Below are 22,142 nucleotides of genomic sequence, written 5' to 3'. Positions count from 1 at the left end.
CGGCATCCCAACCGGTCCTCTGAGCCAGGAGAAACTCCTGTGGACCAAAAGCAAGCAAGCAAGCAAGCAAACAAACAAAAACTGAATCTGACCAAGAATCTGGATCCAGTTACTAGTTTTCTGAGTTTTTGTTTACTCTTTACTGCAGATACGAAGAACAAAGAACATAAACTAGCACAGGAATATGTGTTCTGCAAAATTCAAGCAGTTGATAGACAAATTATCTAGTTCTGTCTGCAAATAAACTGCGAGGAAGAACTGGAAAAGAACTTAAGAGGCGGGGCCGGAGAGATAGCATGGAGGTGAGGTGTTTGCCTTTCATGCAGGAGGTCATCGGTTCGAATCCCGGCGTCCCATATGGTCCCCTGTGCCTGCCAGGAGCGATTTCTGAGCCTGGAGCCAGGAATAACCCCTGAGCACTGCCGGGTGTGACCCAAAAACCACAAAAAAAAAAAAAAAAAAGAACTTAAGAGGCATCCGCCAGGGCACAGGAAGAACTTCAAAGGGCTAGAGTTTAAGCTTTCTACACGTAGATCCCTCCCTGAGTTTGATCCTTGGTACCTCTAAGCACTGAGCCACCAACCTATAGAGACCTTGTTTGTTTCTTGTAGTATAAATTACACAACATGAATACGTATACTGTAGGTACAATTTGGAAAAGCTTCTTTATTCATAGTGAATAAAAGAAAAAACTTTGCCTTCAACTTTTGGGACATACTCAGCAGTGCTCAGGACTACTCCTGGCTCTGTGCTCAGGGGTTATTCTTAGCATGCTTACGGACCATATGTGATTCTGGGATTTGAACAAAGGTTGGCTAGATGCAAGGCAAGTACTATACTAGTACTCTGATAGTCTATTTTTCCAGGTTTCTTCAAAACAGTGCTAAGGGGACCTAGAGTGATATCCTAGTGCAGTGTTGGGCAACCTTTTTTTTCTTTTTTTTTTTTTTTTTTTTTTTTTGGTTTTTGGGCCACACCCGGTAACGCTCAGGGGTTACTCCTGGCTATGCGCTCAGAAGTCGCTCCTGGCTTGGGGGACCATATGGGACACCGGGGGATCGAACCGCGGTCCGTCTCCTAGGCTAGCGCAGGTAAGGCAGGCACCTTACCTCCAGCGCCACCGCCCGGCCCCGTAACCTTTTTTTTCAACTGAACCAAATCTCTCCAAAACCACGATTGAAATTTATTTTGAGAGCCACACAGGGCGCGCACTGACAGAGGCTAGGAGCAGAGTCCTGACTCCTGGAGTGGCCACCAGGCACACAGAAGAGCCAAATTAAAAGTGTCAAGAGCCATATGTGGCTCGCGAGCCGCAGGTTGCGACCACTTTCCTAGTGATACTAAACCAGTTCAATAATCAGAAACAATGGACCTGGGGGACACCAGTGCCATACTGGATTGGGGGACCATGCAGTGCCAGAAATCAAATTCAAGACCTTGCACATGCAGATCATGCACTCCAGACCTTTGAGCTATCTCCTTGGTCCCTAAATTTCCAACTTTGCTTATGGCTTACTCCTGGCTCTGCACATAGGGGTCCCTCGGTGAATTGGGGACCCCTTATGATACTAGGGATCACATACAGGACTTTGGAGGGATCAGGTTGACCACATGCAAGGTAAAAGACCCTACCCACTGTACTAGCTCCATCACCCTAGATCTCATTCATAAGGTAACTTTAGGGTTCCCGTCATTTTAAAGAAATTTGCTTAGATTGGGGTTGTGTGTTCAGAGATAGCACCAGCTTCTCCAGAAGGGAAAAAGTCAAAAGTTGATATTTCAGGGGTTGGAGTGATAGCACAAGTAGGGCATTTGCCTTGCACAGAGCCGACCCTGGTTTGACCCTGACATCCCAAATGGTCCCACAAACTCTCCAGCAGTAACCCAAGCTCCACCAGGTATGGCCCAGCAAACAAACAAGAACAACAACAAATTTCCAGTTGAGTTGCAGCCAGTCTCCAAGGTGAAGATGAAGCCTCTTTTGTTTTATTTTTATTTATGTTTTGTTTGTTCTTGTATCAAGGGCCTTCAGAAGGCAGGGGAAAGTGGTATCTAAAAGAACAAGAGAGCTGGGGCCGGCGAGGTGGCGCTAGAGGTAAGGTGTCTGCCTTGCAAGCGCTAGCCAACGAAGGACCACGGTTCGATCCCCCAGCGTCCCAAATGGTCCCCCCAAGCCAGGGGCAATTTCTGAGCACTTAGCCAGGAGTAACCCCTGAGCATCAAACAGGTGTGGCCCCCCCCAAAAAAAGAGGGCTGGAGAGATAATACAGTGGTAGAGCATTTGCCTTGCATGAAGCCGACCCGGGATGGACCTAGATTTTATTCCTGATATTCTATATGGTCCCCTGAGACTGCCAGAAGCAATTTCTGAACACAGAGCCAGGAGTAACCTGAGTGCCACTGGGTGTGGTCTCAAAACCAAAATAAATAAATAAATAAAAGAACAAGAGAGAGCAAGGTCAAGCTCCTCCCTCCCCCTTAGGTAAGATTACTCTCCCAGTAGACATCACCAGAGCATTTGGAATGTGTTCCCTCTCTTCGGGCTAGGTCCAGGTGGCTTCCATTCCAGACCTCCCGCCATCAACAGACCCAGCACATGGGCTCAGTTTACTCATCAAATATCACACTGCTCACAGTTAATACTTCTTATCACTGGATGAAGACAGGCAGGGAAGGAAAGAGCAACTTCAGCCTAATCCCTTAGAGTCCCAGAGAGACTAACTACAAAGATTCATTCTCAGCCCAACAGGCATAGCACATAGTGGGGAAGATGCGGAGAAGCTCACCAAGTTCAGTGATGGAAAACAGTGACATGGAAGGCTCAAATAGCACCAAACAGCTCTAAGTTCTGAGAGAATGACTATAAGAGACCATCTTGAGGATGTTTAAGGAATTCAAACAATGACACAGTCAGCAAAACACAAAGTATGAAAGTCCAAATGAGAAAGCTGCAGTCAGAAATGACAGAAATAAAGAGTATGGTAGGTGATATACAAATCAATAGGATCACCGCAGCAGAAAGATCAAGGCACTCCAAGACAAAAAGCAAGAAACCTCTAGAAAACAACAGACAGAAAAAAATGTCTGAAAGCAAATTTGGGCCTTGAATGTGTCCTTAGCTCCAGTTACCCCCCCAGTCACTCTTTGTCTTTTTTTTTTTTTTTTTTTTTTTTGGTTTTTGGGTCTCACCCGGCAGTGCTCAGGAGTTACTCCTGGCTCCATGCTCAGAAGTCGCTCCTGGCGAGCACGGGGGACCATATGGGACGCCGGGATTCGAACCGATGACCTTTTGCATGAGAGGCAAACGCCTTACCTCCATGCTATCTCTCTGGCCCCCACTCTTTGTCTTTTAAGAAAGTAAAAGCACACTGTTTTCTAAAATATTAATTTATGGTTAATATATTAATTAATTTAATTAATAATCAGTATTATTAACCAATATAATATATTACTGAGTATAATTAATATTAATTAATATGCTAAAAAATAAACAGGAGATGGTACAGTCAACCAATGTATATTATATTGCTTCCCTTCTCCCCAGAGATGTGATCTTTTTTAGCTGGAAGTGTGACCTCTCAGAGACTAAATTCATTATTTCTTATAACTGTCTATGTGACACAGTGATGCTGAGGATAAGCAGAAATTGCCTGCAATAATCATTTAGAAGAGAGAGAGATGGCTGAGTACATGTTTTACACGCATTCAGGTTTGATCCCCACCAGCACCCCACGGTATCCAGCACCAATCCGGAAAAAGTTCCTGGGCATGACTGGAACCTTTTACCACTAAGTCATTTAATTTAAGTTATCACTAAGTAAATTAATTTTTTTTATTTAAACACCTTGATTACATACATGATTGTGTTTGGGCTTCAGTCATGTAAAGAACACCCCCCATCACCAGTGCAACATTCCCATCACCAATGTCCCAAGTCTCCCTCCTCCCCACCCGACCCCCGCCTGTACTCTAACCAGGCTCTCCATTTCCCTCATACATTCTCATTATTAGGACAGTTCAAAATGTAGTTATTTCTCTAACTAAACTCATCACTCTTTGTGGTGAGATTCCTGAGGTGAGCTGGAACTTGCAGCTCTTTTCTCTTTTGTGTCTGAAAATTATTATTGCAAGAATGTCTTTCATTTTTCTTAAAACCCACAGATGAGTGAGACCATTCTGCATTTTTCTCTCTCTGACTTATTTCACTCAGCATAATAGATTCCGTGTACATCCATGTATAGGAAAATTTCATGACTTCATCTCTCCTGACAGCTGCATAATATTCCATTGTGTATATGTACCACAGTTTCTTTAGCCATTCGTCTGTTGAAGAGCATCTTGGTTGTTTCCATAGCCTTGCTATGGTAAATAGTGCTGCAATGAATATAGGTGTAAGGAAGGGGTTTTTGTATTGTATTTTTATGTTCCTAGGGTATATTCCTAGGAGTGGTATAGCTGGATCGTATGGGAGCTCGATTTCCAGTTTTTGGAGGAATCTCCATATTGTTTTCCATAAAGGTTGAACTAGACGGCATTCCCACCAGCAGTGGATAAGAGTTCCAGTAAATTAATTTTTAAAATATGTCTGGAGGGGCCGGAGAGATAGCATGGAGGTAGGGTGTTTGCCTTGCATGCAGAAAGACGGTGTTTCAAATCCTGACATCCCATATGGTTCCCTGAGCCTGCCAGGAACAATTTCTGAGTGTAGAGCCAGGAGTAATCCCTGAGCACTGCCCGATGTGACCCAAAACCAAAACAAAACAAAATGTCTGGATAGATATTACAACAGGTGGGACATTTGCCTTGCATATGGCCACCTTAGGTTTGATTCTCAGCATCCTATACTCCAAGTACCACAAATAGGGAGTAGCCTGGGTGTTGCCCAACAACCAGTAAATAGAGGTAGGTAGATAGATAGATAGATAGAATTGTTCAGAAAACTTCTTTAAAGGAAAACACGAGTTCACCCTTGAGCCTTATTCATTCTTCCCTCTGCTGCCTGAAATGAGGCCATGACTAGATCCTGCTTTGCTTAGCAGTTCAGCAAGATACAAATCTCGATCTGTACTGGAGGGAACAGAGCTGCCAAACCAGCTCTGGACTTCTTTCCAGATTGTTGACTGCAGAGTTAATAATTTTCCTTCAATAACTGATATTTTAAGCTGTCATCACAAGGAGGATGGAAGGCCTTGGGTCCCTCCATCCTCTGAGGAGGTGAAAGAATCTATGTCGATACAGTTGGATGATGACTTGGAAGAGAATGTAGTTAAGAGAGTTTTTACATTGGAGTTGGAATAGCCGAGAGAACAATAACTGTCATGGGAAATGTAAGAGATACACTAGGAAAAATGGTTAAACTGGAAGATATATAGGATATGGCAGAGTGGAATTGCTAGATTATAAGCTAATTGTCCTTCTAATGTTTTGAGGCAACTCTTAACTGATCCCCCATTCCCACCCTCTCACCCCTGGTGACTATTTTACATTCCTTCCAAAGGGGGAAGAGAAATAGTACAATGGGTAGAGTACTTGCCTTGCATGCAACTGACCTGGATTTGATCTCCGGCATCCCATAAGGTCCCATAGCAACACTAAAGGTAATTCCTGAGTGCAGGGCCAGGAGTAACCCCTAAGTATCACTGAGTCTGCACCCGTCCCCCAAAAAAACCCAAAAAATACATTCCTATTAAAATTGCAGAGGGGGTCCCAATTTCTTTGTAATTTTCTCACCATTTTGATGCTAGCTATCATTGGGTACTATAATTGGCCTTTCTTTCTCTTTTTGGTCTCAGGGATTGAACTCAGGAACTCATATGCAGGGCAATTACTCTGCTGCTAAGCAGTGGTTTGTTGTTATTATTTTTTTTTTTTTTTTTTTTTTAGTTTTTGGGCCACACCCATTTGACGCTCAGGGGTCACTCCTGGCTATGCGCTCAGAAGTCGCTCCTGGCTTGGGGGACCATATGGGACGCCGGGGGATCGAACCGCGGTCCGTCCAAGGCTAGCGCAGGTAAGGCAGGCACCTTACCTCCAGCGCCACCGACCGGCCCTTGTTGTTATTATTATTAATTGGCTTTTAACCTATCAGAATAGAACATGGCAGATGTTAGATCATAAACTGCCTTGAAATAACTTGAAATAATTTAAATTCTTTGCTGCCTTTTTTTTTTGCATTTTTGCTAGGACACTCACAAATTACTACTTCCCAGCTTCATGAACTCCAAATGCAATCAGTACTCATAAGCACTTATTCTCCACAGCCCCTGGAAACCACTTTTCTACTTCATCTTTACAGACTGCAAACTCTAAAGACAGTTAATATAAATGAAATGATACCGATAGGTATCATTTTTTTGATAAGACCTTTATGTGTCTGCTTCCTTTATTAACTATGCTTCCAAGGTTCATTTGCAACTTAATCCTTTAAAAAAAGTCAGGGTCCGAGGGCCAGAGAGATAGCATGTAGGTAGGGCGTTTGCCTTCCATGCAGAAGGACCGTGGTTCGAATACCAGCATCCCATATGGTCCCCCGAGCCTGTTAGGAGCCATTTCTGAGCATAGAGCCAGGAGTAACCCCTGAGCACTGCCGGGTGTGACCCAAAAACCAAAAAAAAAAAAAAAAAAAAAAAGTCAGAGACCGAGGGCTGGAAAGATAGCATGGAAGTAGGGCATTTGCTTTGCATGCAGGACAGTGGTTCAAATCTTGGCATCCCATATGGTCCCCTGAGCCTGCCAGGAGCGATTTCTAAGCATAGAGCCAGAAGTAACCCCTGAGCGTTGCCGGGTGTGACCCCCCCCCAAAATAAGTCAGGGCCCATGCACTGTACTCTGTGGTCATCTGAATCCTTTTCTGGGTTTATAATACGTAGGTGACAGCACTCTACCCTTGAGATTGCATGTGGAATATTTTAAGAAATCATTAATCCAAAGTCAAAGATTTAGTCCTATATTTTCTTCTAATACTTCTCATTTAGAACTCTAGACCATTGGGCCAGAGAGAGAGCACAGTGGTAGGATGTTTGCCTTGCATGTGGACAATCCAGGATAGACCTGGGTTCAATTCCCGGCATCCCATATGGTCCCCTGAGCCTGCCAGGAGCCATTTCTGAGCACAAAGCCAGGAGTAACTCCTGAGTGCTGCCAGTTATGGTCCAAAAACCAAAAAAACAACAAACGAAAAGAACTCTAGACATTGAATTATGTGATTAAAAAAAAAAAACATGATGACACAGGGGTCCTCCCTGTTCGGTTTTTTTCCTTGTATATGAATATACTATTGTTCCAACCCTTTTTACTGGATTCCTTTTTTGGTTCTATGTTGGTAAAGACAGCCTTGTGGTTGGAATCTTTAGAAAACCACCACATTGACAGGAGGTAATTCTGTGAGACTGGGTTTTGGATTATTCACCCAGCTGTCTTTGCACTGCTACAACAGACCATTGGTTCTCCAAGTTCTGGCTGAGCTAGAAAAGGGTAAATAAGACAGCTGTTATGAAATACAGTTATTTTTCTTTTTGGCTTTTGGATCACACCTTGCAGAGCTCAGGTTTATTCCTGGCTCTTCATTCAGGGATCACTGCTGGCGTGGCTCAGTGGACCAAATCGGGTGCACTGAACCTGAGTTGGCCATATGCAAATGATCCCATCTAGAGTACTATTGCTCTGGTACCCCAAGACAGAAAAAATCAACCAAAAGTTTGCAGCAGAGTTCTGAACAAGTTGAATGTGACCATTTTGCCCTGTTACTTTTCCTTTTATGGAAGAAAAAAAAAATGGTTGCAGGTCTTACACCATTTCCATTGATATCATCAGTTAGTGTTTGATAACACAGATCTCCCAGGGCTAGGGAGGAAGTAGGGAAAGGCTGAGAAAGTGCTTTCCTGGTTACTGAGCCCTGGGCTCAATTGTAACACTACTGTGAGCAACCCCTGAGCCCTGCTAAGAGAGAGAGAGAGAGAGAAGGGGAGGAGAGGAGGAACAAAGAGGAAGAGAAACAGAAGAGAGAGAGAGAGACAGTAAAAACGAAAGAAATAAAAGAAAAGAATAAAGAGAAAAAGAGGGGGGAGGAAAAGAAGAAAGAAAAAAAGAAAAAGAAAGGAAGAAAGAAAAAAGAGGGAGGAATAGAGAAAGGAGAAATAAACTTTAAATGTCAGATCTTCCATTAAAAAACATATTTCTAGGGCCCGGAGAGATAGCACAGCGGCGTTTGCCTTGCAAGCAGCCGATCCAAGACCAAAGGTGGTTGGTTCGAATCCCGGTGTCCCATATGGTCCCCCGTGCCTGCCAGGAGCTATTTTTGAGCAGACAGCCAGGAGTAACCCCTGAGCACCGCCGGGTGTGGCCCAAAAACCAAAACCCAAAAAACAAACAAAAAAAAAAGCATATTTCTAGGACTGGAGCAATAGCACAGCAAGTAAGGTGTTTGCCTTGCATGTAGCCAACCCAAATTTGATCGCTGGCATCTCATACGGTCCACTGAGCCTATCAGGAGTTCTGAGCGCATAGCCAGGAGTAACTCCTGAACACGGCTGAATGTGACCCAAAAACAAACAAAGCCCTACAATTTCTGAATTTCCTAAATTAGAAATTCAGATTTTATGACTTCTTAGATAGTAAAAGACTGAGGCCAAGGAGATAGTTCATTCTTAACACTGCAGAGTATGACCTTGGAGGCCCCCAAGTGCCTTCAGAATTGACATTTAAAAAGGAAAAGCAGGGGCGGAGAGGTGGCGCTAGAGGTAAGGTGTCTGCCTTGCAAGCGCTAGCCAAGGAAGGACCGCGTCCCATATGGTCCCCACAAGCCAGGGGCAATTTCTGAGCGCTTAGCCAGGAGTAACCCCTGAGCACCAAACGGGTGTGGCCCAAAAACACAAAAAATAAAATAAAATAAAAAAGGAAAAGCAGGGACCAGAAATAGCATGGAGGTAAGGTGTTTTGCCTTGCATGCAGCAGGTTGGTGATTTGAATCCCGACATCCCGTATGGTCCCCTGAGGGCTGCCTGCCGGGTGTGACACAAAAACAAAAACAAAACAAAAAAAAAGAAAAAGAAAAAGCAAGGGGTCAGATTAATAGCACAGTGGTAGAGCATTTGCCTTGCATGCAGCCAACCCAGGATGGACCCAGATTAGATCCCCGGCATCCCACATGATCCTCCAAGCCTGCCAGAAGTGAGTGTAAATCAGGAGTAACTTGAAAGAAAGAGAAAGGGAAGAAGGGAAAGAAAGAGAAAGGGAAAGGGAAAGAGAAGGGAAGGGAAAGGAAGGAAGGGAAGGGGGAAGGGAAGGGAAAAACAAAAGATCCTTCATGGCAACTACTGATGAGAACTCAGTAATTTCCTTCTGTTCCCCAACATTCCATACAACATTCTGATCCAGGATCTTTGCTCTTCCTATTCCTTCTGCAATGAATGTTCTCCCAGATAACATTCTCCTCACCTTCCAAAGGTCTTTTCAAATGACATTTTTCCCAATGAGACCTTATCTACTTATGTAGAACTTGTCCTGTAACCGGCACGCGATGTCCTTGTTCCTTGCTTTCATTTATCTTATAGTACCCATTACCATCTGAGATCATGTATGTTACACATATATCTATTTCCATCCAATTTTGATGAGAATTCCATGACGGAGATAATGATCAGCTTTATTCAGCTGTATTTCTAGTAGCTAAAACTTAGTGCTCAAAGTTTTTAATATAAAAAATAACAAACTTTGTATAGGCTTTAATGTTAAACAGCTTTGAGGCATATTTTTTTATTTGTTTTAAACCATCCACCACTATCTTCAGGGCTTTTTTTTTTGGGGGGGGGTCTTGTTCTTAGGCATTTCTGGCAGTGTTCAGGGGTTCCTCCTGGCTCTACACTCAGAAATCGCTCCTGGCAGGCTCGGGGGGACCATATGGGATGCCGGGATTCAAACCACCATCCTTCTGCATGCGAGGCAAATGCCCTATTTCCATGCTATCTCTCCTGCCCCCTAATTCACATATTTAAGTTCTATGAAATTTGGTAACTATATAGTCTAAGTGCCACATGTTCAAGATATAAAATATTGATTATTATTAACTCAGAGTAAATTTTTTTTTGGTTTTTGGGCCACACCCATTAACACTCAGGAATTACTCCTGGCTATGCGCTCAGAAATAGCTCCTGGCTTGGGAGACCATATGGGATGCTGGGGGATTGATCCTTGATCCTAGGCTAGCATGCACAAGGCACTCCTTACTGCTTGCGCCACCACTCCGGCCCCAAACTTACAGTAATTTTTAAGGTAGGTTTGCTTACCAGTCAGCTATACCTAGAATATAAGGATTGTGTGTGTGTGTGTGTGTGTGTATGTGTGTGTGTGTATGTGTGTGTGTGTGTGTGTGTGTGTGTGTCAGTTTTTGGGCCACACCTGGCAATGCTCAGAGGTTATTTCTGGCTTTGTGCTCAGGGATCCTCTAGTGCCTGAATCAAACTGGGCCTCCTACAAGCATGCCCTATTGAGCTATCATTCTGGCCTCTGTTTTTTTTTTTTTTTAAATAATATCTTTATTTAAACACCATTACAAACATGACTGTAGTTGGGTTTCAGTCACAAAAAGAAAACCCACCCTTTATCAGTGCAACATTTCCACCACCAATGCCCCCCATCTCCCTCTTGCCAACACCCCCCACCTGTATTTAAAACATGTATTCTACTTCTCTCACTCATTAACATTGTCATGGTAGTTGTTAGTGTATTATTTCTCCAACTGCACTCACCCCTCTCTGAGCTGAGCTTCATATCGTGAGCTGGTCCTTCTGGCCCTCATCTCTGAGTATTATCACAATAATGTCTTTAATTTTTCTTAACACCCATAGATAAGTGAGACTATTCTGTGTCTCTCTCTCCCTGACTTATTTCACTCAGCATAATAGTTTCCATGTCCATCCATGTATAGGAATATTTCATGACATTATCTCTCCTGATGGCTAAATAATACCCCATAGTGTATATGTACCACAGTTTCTTTAGCCACTTGTCTGTTGAAGGGCATGTTGGTTGTTTCCAGAGTCTGGCTAATGTAAATAGTGCTGCGATGAATATAGGTGTGAGGAAAGCAGTTTTGTATTGTGTTTTTGTGTACCTAGGGTTATATCCCTAGGAGTGGTACAGCTGGATCATATGGAAGCTCAATTTCCAGTTTTTTGAGGAATCTCCATATTGTTTTTCACAAAAGCTGGTCTAGACAGCATTCCCACCGGCAGTGAATGAGAGTTCCTTTCTCTCCACATCCCTGCCAGGACTTATTGTTCTTGTTCTTTGTGATGTGTGCATGTGGCGTGAGATGGTACGTCATTGCTGTTTTGATTTGCATCTCCCTGGTAATTAATGATGTGGAACATTTTTTCATGTGCCTTTTGGCCCCCTATTTTTTTTTTTTTTTTTTTTGGTTTTTGGGCCACACCCTGTGATGCTCAGGGGTTACTCCAGGCTATGCGCCCAGAAGTTGCTCCTGGCTTGGGGGGACCATATGGGACGCCGGGGGATCGAACTGTGGTCCGTCCTACGCTAGCGCTTGCAAGGCAGACACCTTACCTCTAGCGCCACCTTCCCGGCCCCTTGGCCCCCTATTTTTAAAAAATAATTAAAACTTGAGAATTATTTGCAGAGATAGCATCAAGGAACATAATGGTTCCAAAATCAAAGCATCAAGAAAGCATAGAGTTGCTGAAATCCAAAAAGGCTAAGATGTAGTCTTCAATTAACTAGAGATCAAAGAGAATAACCCAAGTTATATTAACTTATAAAAGACTGTGCCAAGTAAACAAAATAAGAACCTAGTATTAAGGACTTGGGGAGAGCAAGCTTTGAGTATTCTAGTAATAAGTAAGCTTATTACTAACATTGTAAGATATTTTGTCAGTTAGATTTTTTTTGGTTTTTGGGTCACACCTGGCAGAACTCAGAAATCGCTCCTGGCAGACTTGGGGGACCATATGGGTTGCCGGGATTCGAACCACTGTCCTTCTGCATGCAAGGCAAACCCCTTACTTGCTATCTCTCTGGCCCCTGTCAGTTAGATTTTTAAGCTCCTAACATCTGTTCTAGCTAGTTTTAGCAGAAAAGTTTGTTCAATTTTGGTAATCAGATTTTTTTGTTTGTTTTTTTGTTTTGGCCACACCCAGCAGCACTTGAGTTACTCCTGGCTCTGAGCACAGAAATATCTCCTGGCAGGCTTCGGCAATCACATGAGATGCTGGGGATCAAACCCAGGTCTGTCTCAGGTCAGCTCCATGCAAGGCCAATGCCTACACCTGTGCTATCACTCAGACCCCAGATTTTGTTTCGTTTTGGTTTTGGGTCACACCGATGGCACTCAGGGATATTTTTAACTCTGTGCTCAAAACTCACTCCTGGCAGACTCGGGGACCATATGAGAAGCTGGGGGATTGAACCACCGTCTTTCTGTCCTGGGTTGGCATACAAGGCATGCCAGGCAAACATGCAAGGCAAACGCCCTACCTGCTGTGCTATCTCTTCGGCCCAGGTTTTTTTTTCTAGTCCTTCTTCCCTTTTATAATTGTAACCAGCGATTGTGCTCACTTGGTTGTGGTGCTCATTTCCACTAAGTAGTGCAGTTGTTAATGGCAGTATAACTAGAATCATTCTTGGCCTGTGTGGGTGTCACCGAGGATAGACACGAGACACCATGCTTGCGAGGCTGACTCTTCATCATCAGGTCATCTCCAGACAGCCCCCCCACCCCAGATTATTTATGAGAGCCAAAATGTGTTTTTTAAAGGCCACATTGCTGTGAACAAAGGTCCCAAAAGTCACACTTCAGGATGATCCGGTGTGGTAACTGATTCCAAACCAGTGGTTTAACTATCACTTCTGCCATCAGCCAAAGGCATTACAGCTTGCATGGCTGACCCCCCTGACATGGGACAGAACTTTATGCTGGAACTACTGCTCCAACTGCGATCACAGTGAATGAAATCTCTGCTGCCCTTTCTTAAATTTCAAATTACAGCTTGAGATGGGTTTTTCTGTGGACCAAGTACCCACAATCTTAACTGCAAGAGAAGTGTGCATGGGAGCTAAAAGGTACAGGAGGGTGACACAAATCAAGGACATGTCCTGTTGGTTAAGTATAGAACACACAACACTACTGATAGATGATACAAGGAATTAAGGAGCATGCTTTGCATGTGGCCAACCCCAGTTCAGTTCCTAGCAACACGTGGTTGCCCAATCAGCACTGACCAGTGTGGTATATCCTCACACACCCTTCTCCCTCCCCGCAAAAAAAAAATTAAAAAATTTTGTTTTGGGACTGGAGAGACAGAACAGCAGTAGGGCATTTGCCTTGCATGTGGCTGACCCGGGACAGATCTGGGTTTAATTCCTGGCATCCCATATGGTCCCCCGAACCTGCCAGGAGCTATTTCTGAGTAATAGAGCCAGGAGTTATCCCTGAGCGCTGGGTGTGGCCCCAAAAACCAATCAATAAATAAACTGTTTAAAAACACTTTTTTTTTGGGGGGGGCACACTTCGCAGTGCTCAAGGATCACTCCTGGCAGGTTTGGTGGACCTGGATCGAACCCAAGTCGGCTATGTGCAAGGCAAGTCCCTTTGTATTATCACTCCAGCTCCAAAGAAAAATTTTATAACTTAAAAGTAAAATGTATTTAGCAGAGATCTCATTCTTGTTGTAAGCAGTTGCTAAAAATAAAACAAGCTAGGGGCCGGAGCAGTGGTGTAAGTTGCATGAGCTAACATAGGATGGACTATACTTTGATCCCTGGGAGTCCCATATGGTCCCCCAAGCTAGGAGCAATTTCTGAGCACATAGCTAGGAAAATAAAATCCAATACTATGGGGCCAGAGAGATAGCAATGAGATAGGGTGTTTGCTTTGCATGCAGAAGGATGGTGGTTCAAATCCCAGCATCCCATATGATCCCCCATACCTGCCAGGAGTGATTTCTGAGCGTAGAGCAAGGAGTAACCCCTGAACAGGTGTGACCCCCCCCAAAAAGAAAAAAAAAACGTGATACTAGTAATATTGTTAGTACTAATCTGATAATTAGTAATACTAACCACAGCAAATATGAGAAATTAGCAAATAATGATTTATAAATCACCAAAGGCAATAACATGGGCACATTTAATATTTGCATGTTTTTTTTTCGGGCCACACACCCGTTTGATGCTCAGGGGTTGCTCTTGGCTAAGCGCTCAGAAATCGCCCCTGGCTTGCAGGGACCATATGGGACTCTGGGGGATCGAACCTCAGTCCTTCCTTGGCTAGCGCTTGCAAGGCAGACACCTTACCTCGAGCGCCACCTCGCCGGCCCAACATGGGCACATTTAAAAGGAAAGTCATAGACTAAGCAGAAGAGGAATTTTATCTCTTGTTTTTGTCACTTGGTGGCAGTGATGAAGGTGAACTAAGGAAGGGGAAAATAAGACCAGTGGTACCAGTGGAAAAGTAACAGCAAGGGGCTGGAGCGATACCACAGTGGTAGGGCATTTGCCTTGCACGTTGCTGATCTGGGACAGACCCGGGTTCGATCCCCAGCATTCCAAGCCTGCCAGGAGTGATTTCTGAGTGCAGAGCCAGGAGTAACCCCTGAGTGCCACCAGGTGTGGCCCAAAACCCAACCTCTCCCCCAAAAAAGAAAAGTAATAGCCAACTGAGAGCTGGACAGTAATAAACCAAAACAATAGGGAAACGGACTCTAAAACCAACAAGACAGAACAGATCTAAGAAACACAAAGATAGGGGCCGGGGAGGTGGCACTAGGGGTGAGGTGTCTGCCTTGCAAGCACTAGTGTAGGATGGACAGCGGTTCGATCCCTGGCATCCTATATGGTCCCCCCAAGCCAGGGGCGATTTCTGATCACATAGCCAGGAATACCCCCTGAGTGTCAAACGGGTGTGGCCCAAAAACCAAAAAAAAAAAAAAAAAAAAAAGAAAGAAAGAAACACAAAGATAAAGGAATTGTGTGGACTTGAAGTTTGACTTGACTAAATGACGGTGAAAACAGAATAATAGAAAAAAAGCATGAGGAACTAATCAGAAGGAGAAGAGAATGAATTTTGTTTTGAACATGCTGAATATCAGGCATGTGAGAGAAAGGCTACTGAGAACAAAGATGGGAAGACAGAGCAGCTTCTTAACTTCTTCAGCCATGGTTTGTGACCCTCTAGGTTTGTAATAACTCAATGTGGGAGTCATGAAAAACAGTTGCTTTGGGGCCGGAGAGATAGCATGGAGGTAAGGCGTTTGCCTTTCATGCAGGAGGTCATCGGTTCGAATCCCGGCGTCCCATATGGTCCCCCGTGCCTGCCAGGAGCAATTTCTGAGCCTGGAGCCAGGAATAACCCCTGAGCACTGCCGGGTGTGACCCAAAAACCACAAAAAAAAAAAAAAAAAAAAAAAAGAAAAACAGTTGCTTTAAATTAAATTTATTATGATCAACAAATGTTTTCTTTTTATACCTATTTTATATACCTGTGTAAATGGGATAATACAGTTTTTTCCATGCAAAATAGAGTCATGAGAGGAAAAAGTTTAAAACTCCTTATTCTAGAGCCAGGGATATAGGTTATCTGGCTGTGACCTCATAGGCCTCTTAGGGACTAGAGAGAGAGTATAGCAGGAAAAGCACGTGAGGTGTACATGGCTGACTTGGGTTCGATTCCTGGCACCACATGGGGTCCCCTGGTACCATCACGAGTAAGCCCTGAGCACGGCTGGGTGTGGCCCAAAATCAAAGAAGAAAAGCAAACAAAATCATGTGGTCTCACACTGGTACACAACTAGAAGACATGTCTGCTTTTCATCAGCTGCCCATAGCCTGCTTGTCCATACTATATGGCCAGAAATAATATAGATATCAAATGGTCCGTGGCGTGTGGCAAATGAAAAAATAAGAAAGGTTCCCCACCCATTCTTTCTAAAGGTCAGAGTTGTAAAGTGTGAGGTAGGGATCGGATGGGATTGATCCAAGACATTCATTCACAATGAGAAAACGTCAGGGAGGAACCATAAGGAACAGCCACATCTGGGGCTTGGGGAAAGGAGAATCTTAGAAATGAGTTATGGAGGAACAGCTAGGAGAGACTGAAGACTAAGAGCAGAATCTTGGCATAACAGAGGGGCATATTTCAGGAATAAAGTGGTCTTTTTTATTTGTTTGTTTTGGGGTCACACTTGACAGTGCTTAGGGGTTACTCCTGGCTCTGTGCCCAGAAATCACTCCTGGCAGTATTGGGGGACTGAACCCTTGGATGCTAAGGGTTTACTCCTGGCTATATGCTCAGAAATCGCTCCTGGCTTGGGGGACCATATGGGATGCCCGGGGATTGAACAGTGATCCGCCCTAGGCTAGCGCGGGCTAGGCAGACACCTTATCGCTTGCGCCACCAATTCAGCCCTAAAGTGGTCATTTTTGCAACAGAGGTTCAGCAAAATGGAGGTTGACAATTCAATGGGCATATTTACTCATAGTAGTTTCAGTAATGGTAGCACAGAAGCCACGCGGATGGATGCACCATTCTATATAATTAAAGCTCACAATTTTTAATATTCTTCAGCAACCAGGTAAAATAAGCGCAGATCCCTGAACTCACATATTTGACCCATCCCAGATGAAGAGTTTTCATCATATTCATGTTTAAACTATCACCTCTGGGACCAGAGATAATACAGTGGTTAAGGCACTCACACCCTTTGCGTACAGCTGATCTTGGTTTATTCCCCTATCGGCCAATGATCCCCCAAAGCATCACCAGAAGTATAGAGCCAGGATTAGCCCCTGAGCACCATGGGGTATGGCCTAAGCATATCTACCCTCCTCTCCCCCAAAAAAAGACAATCACCTCAGGCCCTCTGTCAGCAATTCTTTTTTTTGTTTTGTTTTGTTTGGTTTGGTTGGTTTTGATTTTTGGGCCACACCCGTTTGATGCTCAGGGGTTACTCCTGGCTATGCGCTCAGAAATTGCCCCTGGCTTGGGGGGACCATATGGGACGCCGGGGATTGAACTGCGGTCTGTCCTACGCTAGTGCTTGCAAGGCAGACACCTTACCTCTAGCACCACCTTCCTGGCCCCTCTGTCAGCAATTCTGATCAGCTAGCTTTTGAAGCCTCAACCAAATTCCCTTTTGGTTACTGTTTTGGGGGCACACCTGGTGGCTCTTAGGAGTTACTCCTATCTCTGTACTCAGCAATCACAAATAATGGGTTCAGGGGACCTTCTGGGATGTTGAGGATTAAACCTGGGTCAGCTTCATGCAAAGCAGGTACCTAACTCCCCGACTGTAGAAGCCCCCCCCCCCAACCAAAGTCTTGAATCTCAACTGAGATTCCTATTCTGCTGCTACCCAAATGAAACCGAAAAGATGAACGTCCTTTAGCCAAGCTGATGTTTCCAAAATGTCTTCTCGGAACTCTAGACACTTCCAGTTGGTCCAATGGCCCTCACGGATACCACCACTGGGTCATGTTACCATAATTACAATGAGAGGGAGAACAAACTGTTCATCTTCGTTCACCGCCCTCTTTCTCCATAGACATTCATTCTATTTTTGAAAACTAAAGGGTATATTACTGTGGCTAACCAGAGCTAAAAAGAATCAGGAACAGAGGTACATTTGCGCTCTGCTTCTCTTACTCTCTCTAAATACTAAAGTAAGTGGTTACCTGGGAGAGGAACCATGTAGTGTCCTCACTAAACCCAAGGCTTAGGAAAAACAAGTCTCACCACTAGATCAAGTACATTTAGTCAAGAAAGCAGGAGGTTTCACGAATGCCATGGAGACAGCAGCATCCTGTGACATCAGAACAGGATTTGTGGAGGTTACCAGTCCCTGGCCTGGATCTTCTCCTCCTTCACATTTGACCCTTGCTTACTGAAAATGCTAGACTTTTTTTCTTTTTTTTTTTTTTTTTTTTTTTTTTTTTTTTTTGGTTTTTGGGCCACACCCTGTGACGCTCAGGGGTTACTCCTGGCTATGCGCTCAGAAGTTGCTCCTGGCTTCTTGGGGGACCATATGGGATGCCGGGGGATCGAACCGCGGTCTGTCCTAGGCTAGCGCAGGCAAGGCAGGCACCTTACCTCCAGCGCCACCGCCCGGCCCAGACTTTTTTTCTTTTAACTGCCTCAAAATGGAGCAGTAGAAACCTCTTGGTTCCTTCCAGTGCCCTGAAAATTTGCCAAAAACCACATGCTAGAAATATGCATCAAGCCCGTCTTATTAATATGCAATGAGATTCTATTTCAGAGGGTTGGGGATACTAGAGGGGAAGGATTAAACTCTAGAGCCAAAATATTAAAAAAAGAAAAGAAAAGAGAAAAGAAACTGAAGTTTCACTGTCCCGGTAGGCTGAGAGCTTTGCAGAGCTAGTGTTTAAAAGGCGAATGGCTTCCCCAGGTTGGAGTGGAAAAATACTGTGACAGGAAAGGTCTGCAAAGCATGAGTAAGAGAAAATACTACAAATTTGTTCCTCTCTCTCAGCAGCCTCAGCAGGGTATTAGAACTGTCACTTAGGTGAGGCTAAAGCCACTTCTCTTTTAGTTTGTTGTTTTTGGACCACACCCAGTGACACCCAGGAGTTACTTCTGGCTCTGTGCTCCGGCCCCTAAAGCCAATTCTTATTTTCAGCCTGAATCAAGCAAATCAGCAGCAGTTCAAGTGATTCCTGAGTTCAGTCAGTGGGCTGTAAAGGTTTATTCACTTTTCTTTTTTTTTTTTTTTTTTTTTTTTTTTTGGTTTTTGGGCCACACCCGGCATTGCTCAGGGGTCACTCCTGGCTGTCTGCTCAGAAATAGCTCCTGGCAGACACGGGGACCATATGGGACACTGGGATTCGAACCAACCACCTTTGGTCCTGGATCGGCTGCTTGCAAGGCAAACACCGCTGTGCTATCTCTCCGGGCCCTTATTCACTTTTCTTTATTTAATTCCAAAAATTGTTGCCTTTCCTATAGAGAGTTGCTTAATAAAAAGGCTAAATATTTTAGCTGGCGAGATAGCTCCAGTGGTAGAGCATGAGCCTGACATGCACATGGCCTTGAGTTGATCCCCTGTTCCATTCCCTTCCTCCAACGCCCACCCTGACCCCACCCCAGCAGAGCACTGGGTGTGGCCCCTATTAAAGGTTAAATGTCTGGTTGATTTAAAGGTACAGTATCTTCACTTCTAAGTGGGAATAAAAACTCTTCCCCTTAGATAACTTGTGAGACATTGAGACTAGCTATAATAATTCAGTTAATGAATAATTAAAATAAGGAACTTATTAAAATGAAACGCTGCCCTAATTATAATGGAGTTACGTATATGACCCAGGGAAACATTACATATCTTCAACTCAAGGTTATCTAAATTGAAGGTAATTTCTGGTGAAAATTTAAAAGGAGATGAGGGGCCAAAGTGATAGCACAGCAGGTAGGGCATTTGCCTTGCAGGTGGCCGACTTGGGTTTAATCCCCAGCATCTATATGGTCCCCAGAACAGGCCAGAAGAAATTTCTGAGTACAGAGCCAAGAGTAGCCTAAGTGTCACTGGTTGCAGGCCCTTCCCCCCACAAAAACGGAGTGACCCTGGAATGGATTTGGTGATTACTACGGGGAAAAAGTTAAGAGGAAATTCATAATTCAGCTAAAACACTGGGGTCAAGTATAAGGAAGGAATCTTCCACCTTATGGTGGAAGCATTAACATTTGGTGTTCTGTTACAAGTTCTCCATTACTACACAAATAGCATTACTCTTTGGTTCGGATTTACTTCCGGTTTTGTAAGTTTAGAGTACTGTCCTAATTACAAGCCTATACATTTACTTCTGGTTATCTGGAATTAATTTTTTTTTGTTTGTTTTTGTTTTTTTGTTTTTGGGCCACACTGGCGGTGCTCAGGGGTTACTCCTGGCTTTCTACTCAGAAATAGCTCCTGGCAGGCACGGAGGACCATATGGGACACCGGGATTTGAACCAACCACCTTTGGTCCTGGATCGGCTGCTTGCAAGGCAAACGCCACTGTGCTATCTCTCCGGGCCCATTATCTGGAATTCTTATGAAAATCCGTATCTGGATCCCATCTCAGAACCAATAAACTAAATTCTTCTAGGAGCGATCCATGAACTTAGAGCCAGGAGTAAGCTCTGTGTATCAGTGTGGACCCCCAAAATCCAGAAGGGGTGAGGGTGACCCAAACCAACTGATCTGAAGCTCTGGCTACAGTAATAAAGCTTTTATGGAGCTTTTTTTAGGAGTCAGTGACTTAAAAGAGAGGAAATTGGCTAGATCTGTAATTCCTAAACAGATGAAGGCATGAGGTAGGAAAACTACAGTTTTAGGAAGAAAGGTGCGATCAGAGTTGGTGTAGTATTCTTAGCATCACCTTGCACTCACTCACAGCTGGTTTCAGACCCTGCTAGACTTGACCTCACAGCCTCACAGACACTCTGTTGTCATTTGTCATAGATCTTCAAGTTCCAGATGGAATCCTAAAAGATAATAGGAGACTTTCCCGAAAACACATCTGACCTTGTGCAAGCAGTTCCTGGAGATGAAGTTGAAGTAGGTCTGCCCTCAGAGATATTTAAATGAATCCAACTGGGGTCAGAGCAGTAGCGTAAGCGGTAGGGCATCTATCTGCCTTGCACACGCTAACCTAGGACAATCCCCCCAGCATCCCATATGGTCCCCCAAGCCAGGAGCGATTTCTGAGCGCATAGCCAGCAGTAACCCCTGAGTGTCACTGGGTGTGCCCCCCCCAATAAGTCAATTAATCCACTTACCCAAATCGGACAGCCTTTTCATCAAGCCAGCTTCCCGGACAGCAGCTGGACCATACTCCACTCCTTTTCTTTTCTGTCGCATATGCATGAGGAAAAATAATGAAAAAAAGAAAAGAAAAGAAAAAACACTTTAGCTCACAAAGGATAAAGAAATCTAGGGCTAGAGAATTAATTAGTACAGCTTTGCCTTGCATCTGGGGGGGGAGGAGTTTAAAACCTGTACTCTCATACGACCTCCTGAGCCTGCCAGGAGTTAAGTCCTGAGCACCGCTGGGTGGAACCCCCAAAAACAGAATAAAATAGTCAATAGAGAAATCTGGGAATAGATGAGTTCCCAGCAAGATCCCTTTGAAATACTGCAAACCCAAGTGTCTTTTAATTTCCATCTGAGTGAGGATTGATCACTTCTAACGGGGCAGGGCAGAGAGGGCAAACCACCACCCCTTGAATGAATGAATGGACCTTTTCAAGGCCCCCTCGGTGTGGGAAGGACAAGCGGCGGTCAAGGCATAGCATAAGGTTTGCATGAGAGTGTGTGTATGCGTGTGCGGCCTCTCCACCGGTGAGTTTTCTTGGTAGCAGGCTTCTTTCATGCAAAAAAAGAAAAGAACAAAACAGCCCCTGTCGCCCTCAGCCTGCATCCAGGTCCTTGTGGATGCACCAGGGAAGCCCCCAAATCTCCAAATCTGGCTGAGTGAGCTCCCTCTCGCCCCATCCCAGCCTCGATTCCCCCCCCTTGGGGGGGCCCATGCCAGCCCCCTCCGAGGGATGCACCGCTTTCCCGGGGAGAAGGCCTCACTGGCTAGCCTTGGGCATGCGGGGGACCCCAACATCGCCTCCCCCCAGTGTGTGTCCCGGGGATCTCACGTGCTCTCCCGGCGGCCAATCTCAGGGACACCCCCCCAACCTCCTTTCTCTCGCTGATTCCGGTTGGGGGATTGAATGAATGGGGGGATCATGACCCCCCCATCATCATCCCTCTCCCAGTGCTCACCTGTCCCCTGGAGAAGGGCGCCCCGATGACGGCCACCGAGTGCACGGACTTCTTCGGGGCACAATACACCTGCGTCCGGAGGAGACGCGAGAGGCTGCTCCGGAGCGACATGATGATGAGGAGGAGGAGGAGGAGGAGGAGGAGGAGGAGGAAGAAGAAGAAGAAGAAGATGCTGGGCGGCGCGAAGCAGCGACAGTCCTCCTGGCAAGCGACCGACCGCTCCAGCGGCGGCCGCCTTAAATGAGCGCCGCCGGGCACACCTCCCGTAAAGACCACGCCCACTTACGCCATAGACCCGCCCATCTACGTGGCCACGCCCCTCATTGGGTATCCCAGGGACCTCCGGTCCCGCCCCCGGTAAGTCGTCGGCCA

At 44.9% G+C, this 22,142-nt stretch overlaps 1 protein-coding gene across 2 annotated transcripts in view; it reads right to left on the bottom strand.

The window, feature by feature from the left end:
• The window catches only part of ARG2 (arginase 2), a 37,657-nt gene extending 15,754 nt beyond the window's left edge, over positions 1-21,903 (bottom strand). For both annotated transcript variants that reach the window (XM_049770453.1, XM_049770454.1), the window contains exons 1-2: positions 21,771-21,903; positions 20,777-20,849 (exon numbers count right to left, since the gene is read on the bottom strand). In XM_049770453.1, coding sequence (XP_049626410.1) covers positions 20,777-20,849; positions 21,771-21,881 — 184 coding nt within the window. In that variant the 5' untranslated portion in view covers positions 21,882-21,903. The remainder of the gene's footprint in view (positions 1-20,776; positions 20,850-21,770) is intronic.
• Between the last annotated feature and the right edge of the window lie 239 nt (positions 21,904-22,142).

This window comes from Suncus etruscus, chromosome 3 (assembly GCF_024139225.1).
Source record: "Suncus etruscus isolate mSunEtr1 chromosome 3, mSunEtr1.pri.cur, whole genome shotgun sequence".
Taxonomy (NCBI): Eukaryota; Metazoa; Chordata; class Mammalia; order Eulipotyphla; family Soricidae; genus Suncus; species Suncus etruscus.
The sequence above is the reverse complement of the archived record's forward strand: the minus strand, read 5'-3'. Positions and strand labels throughout refer to the sequence as shown.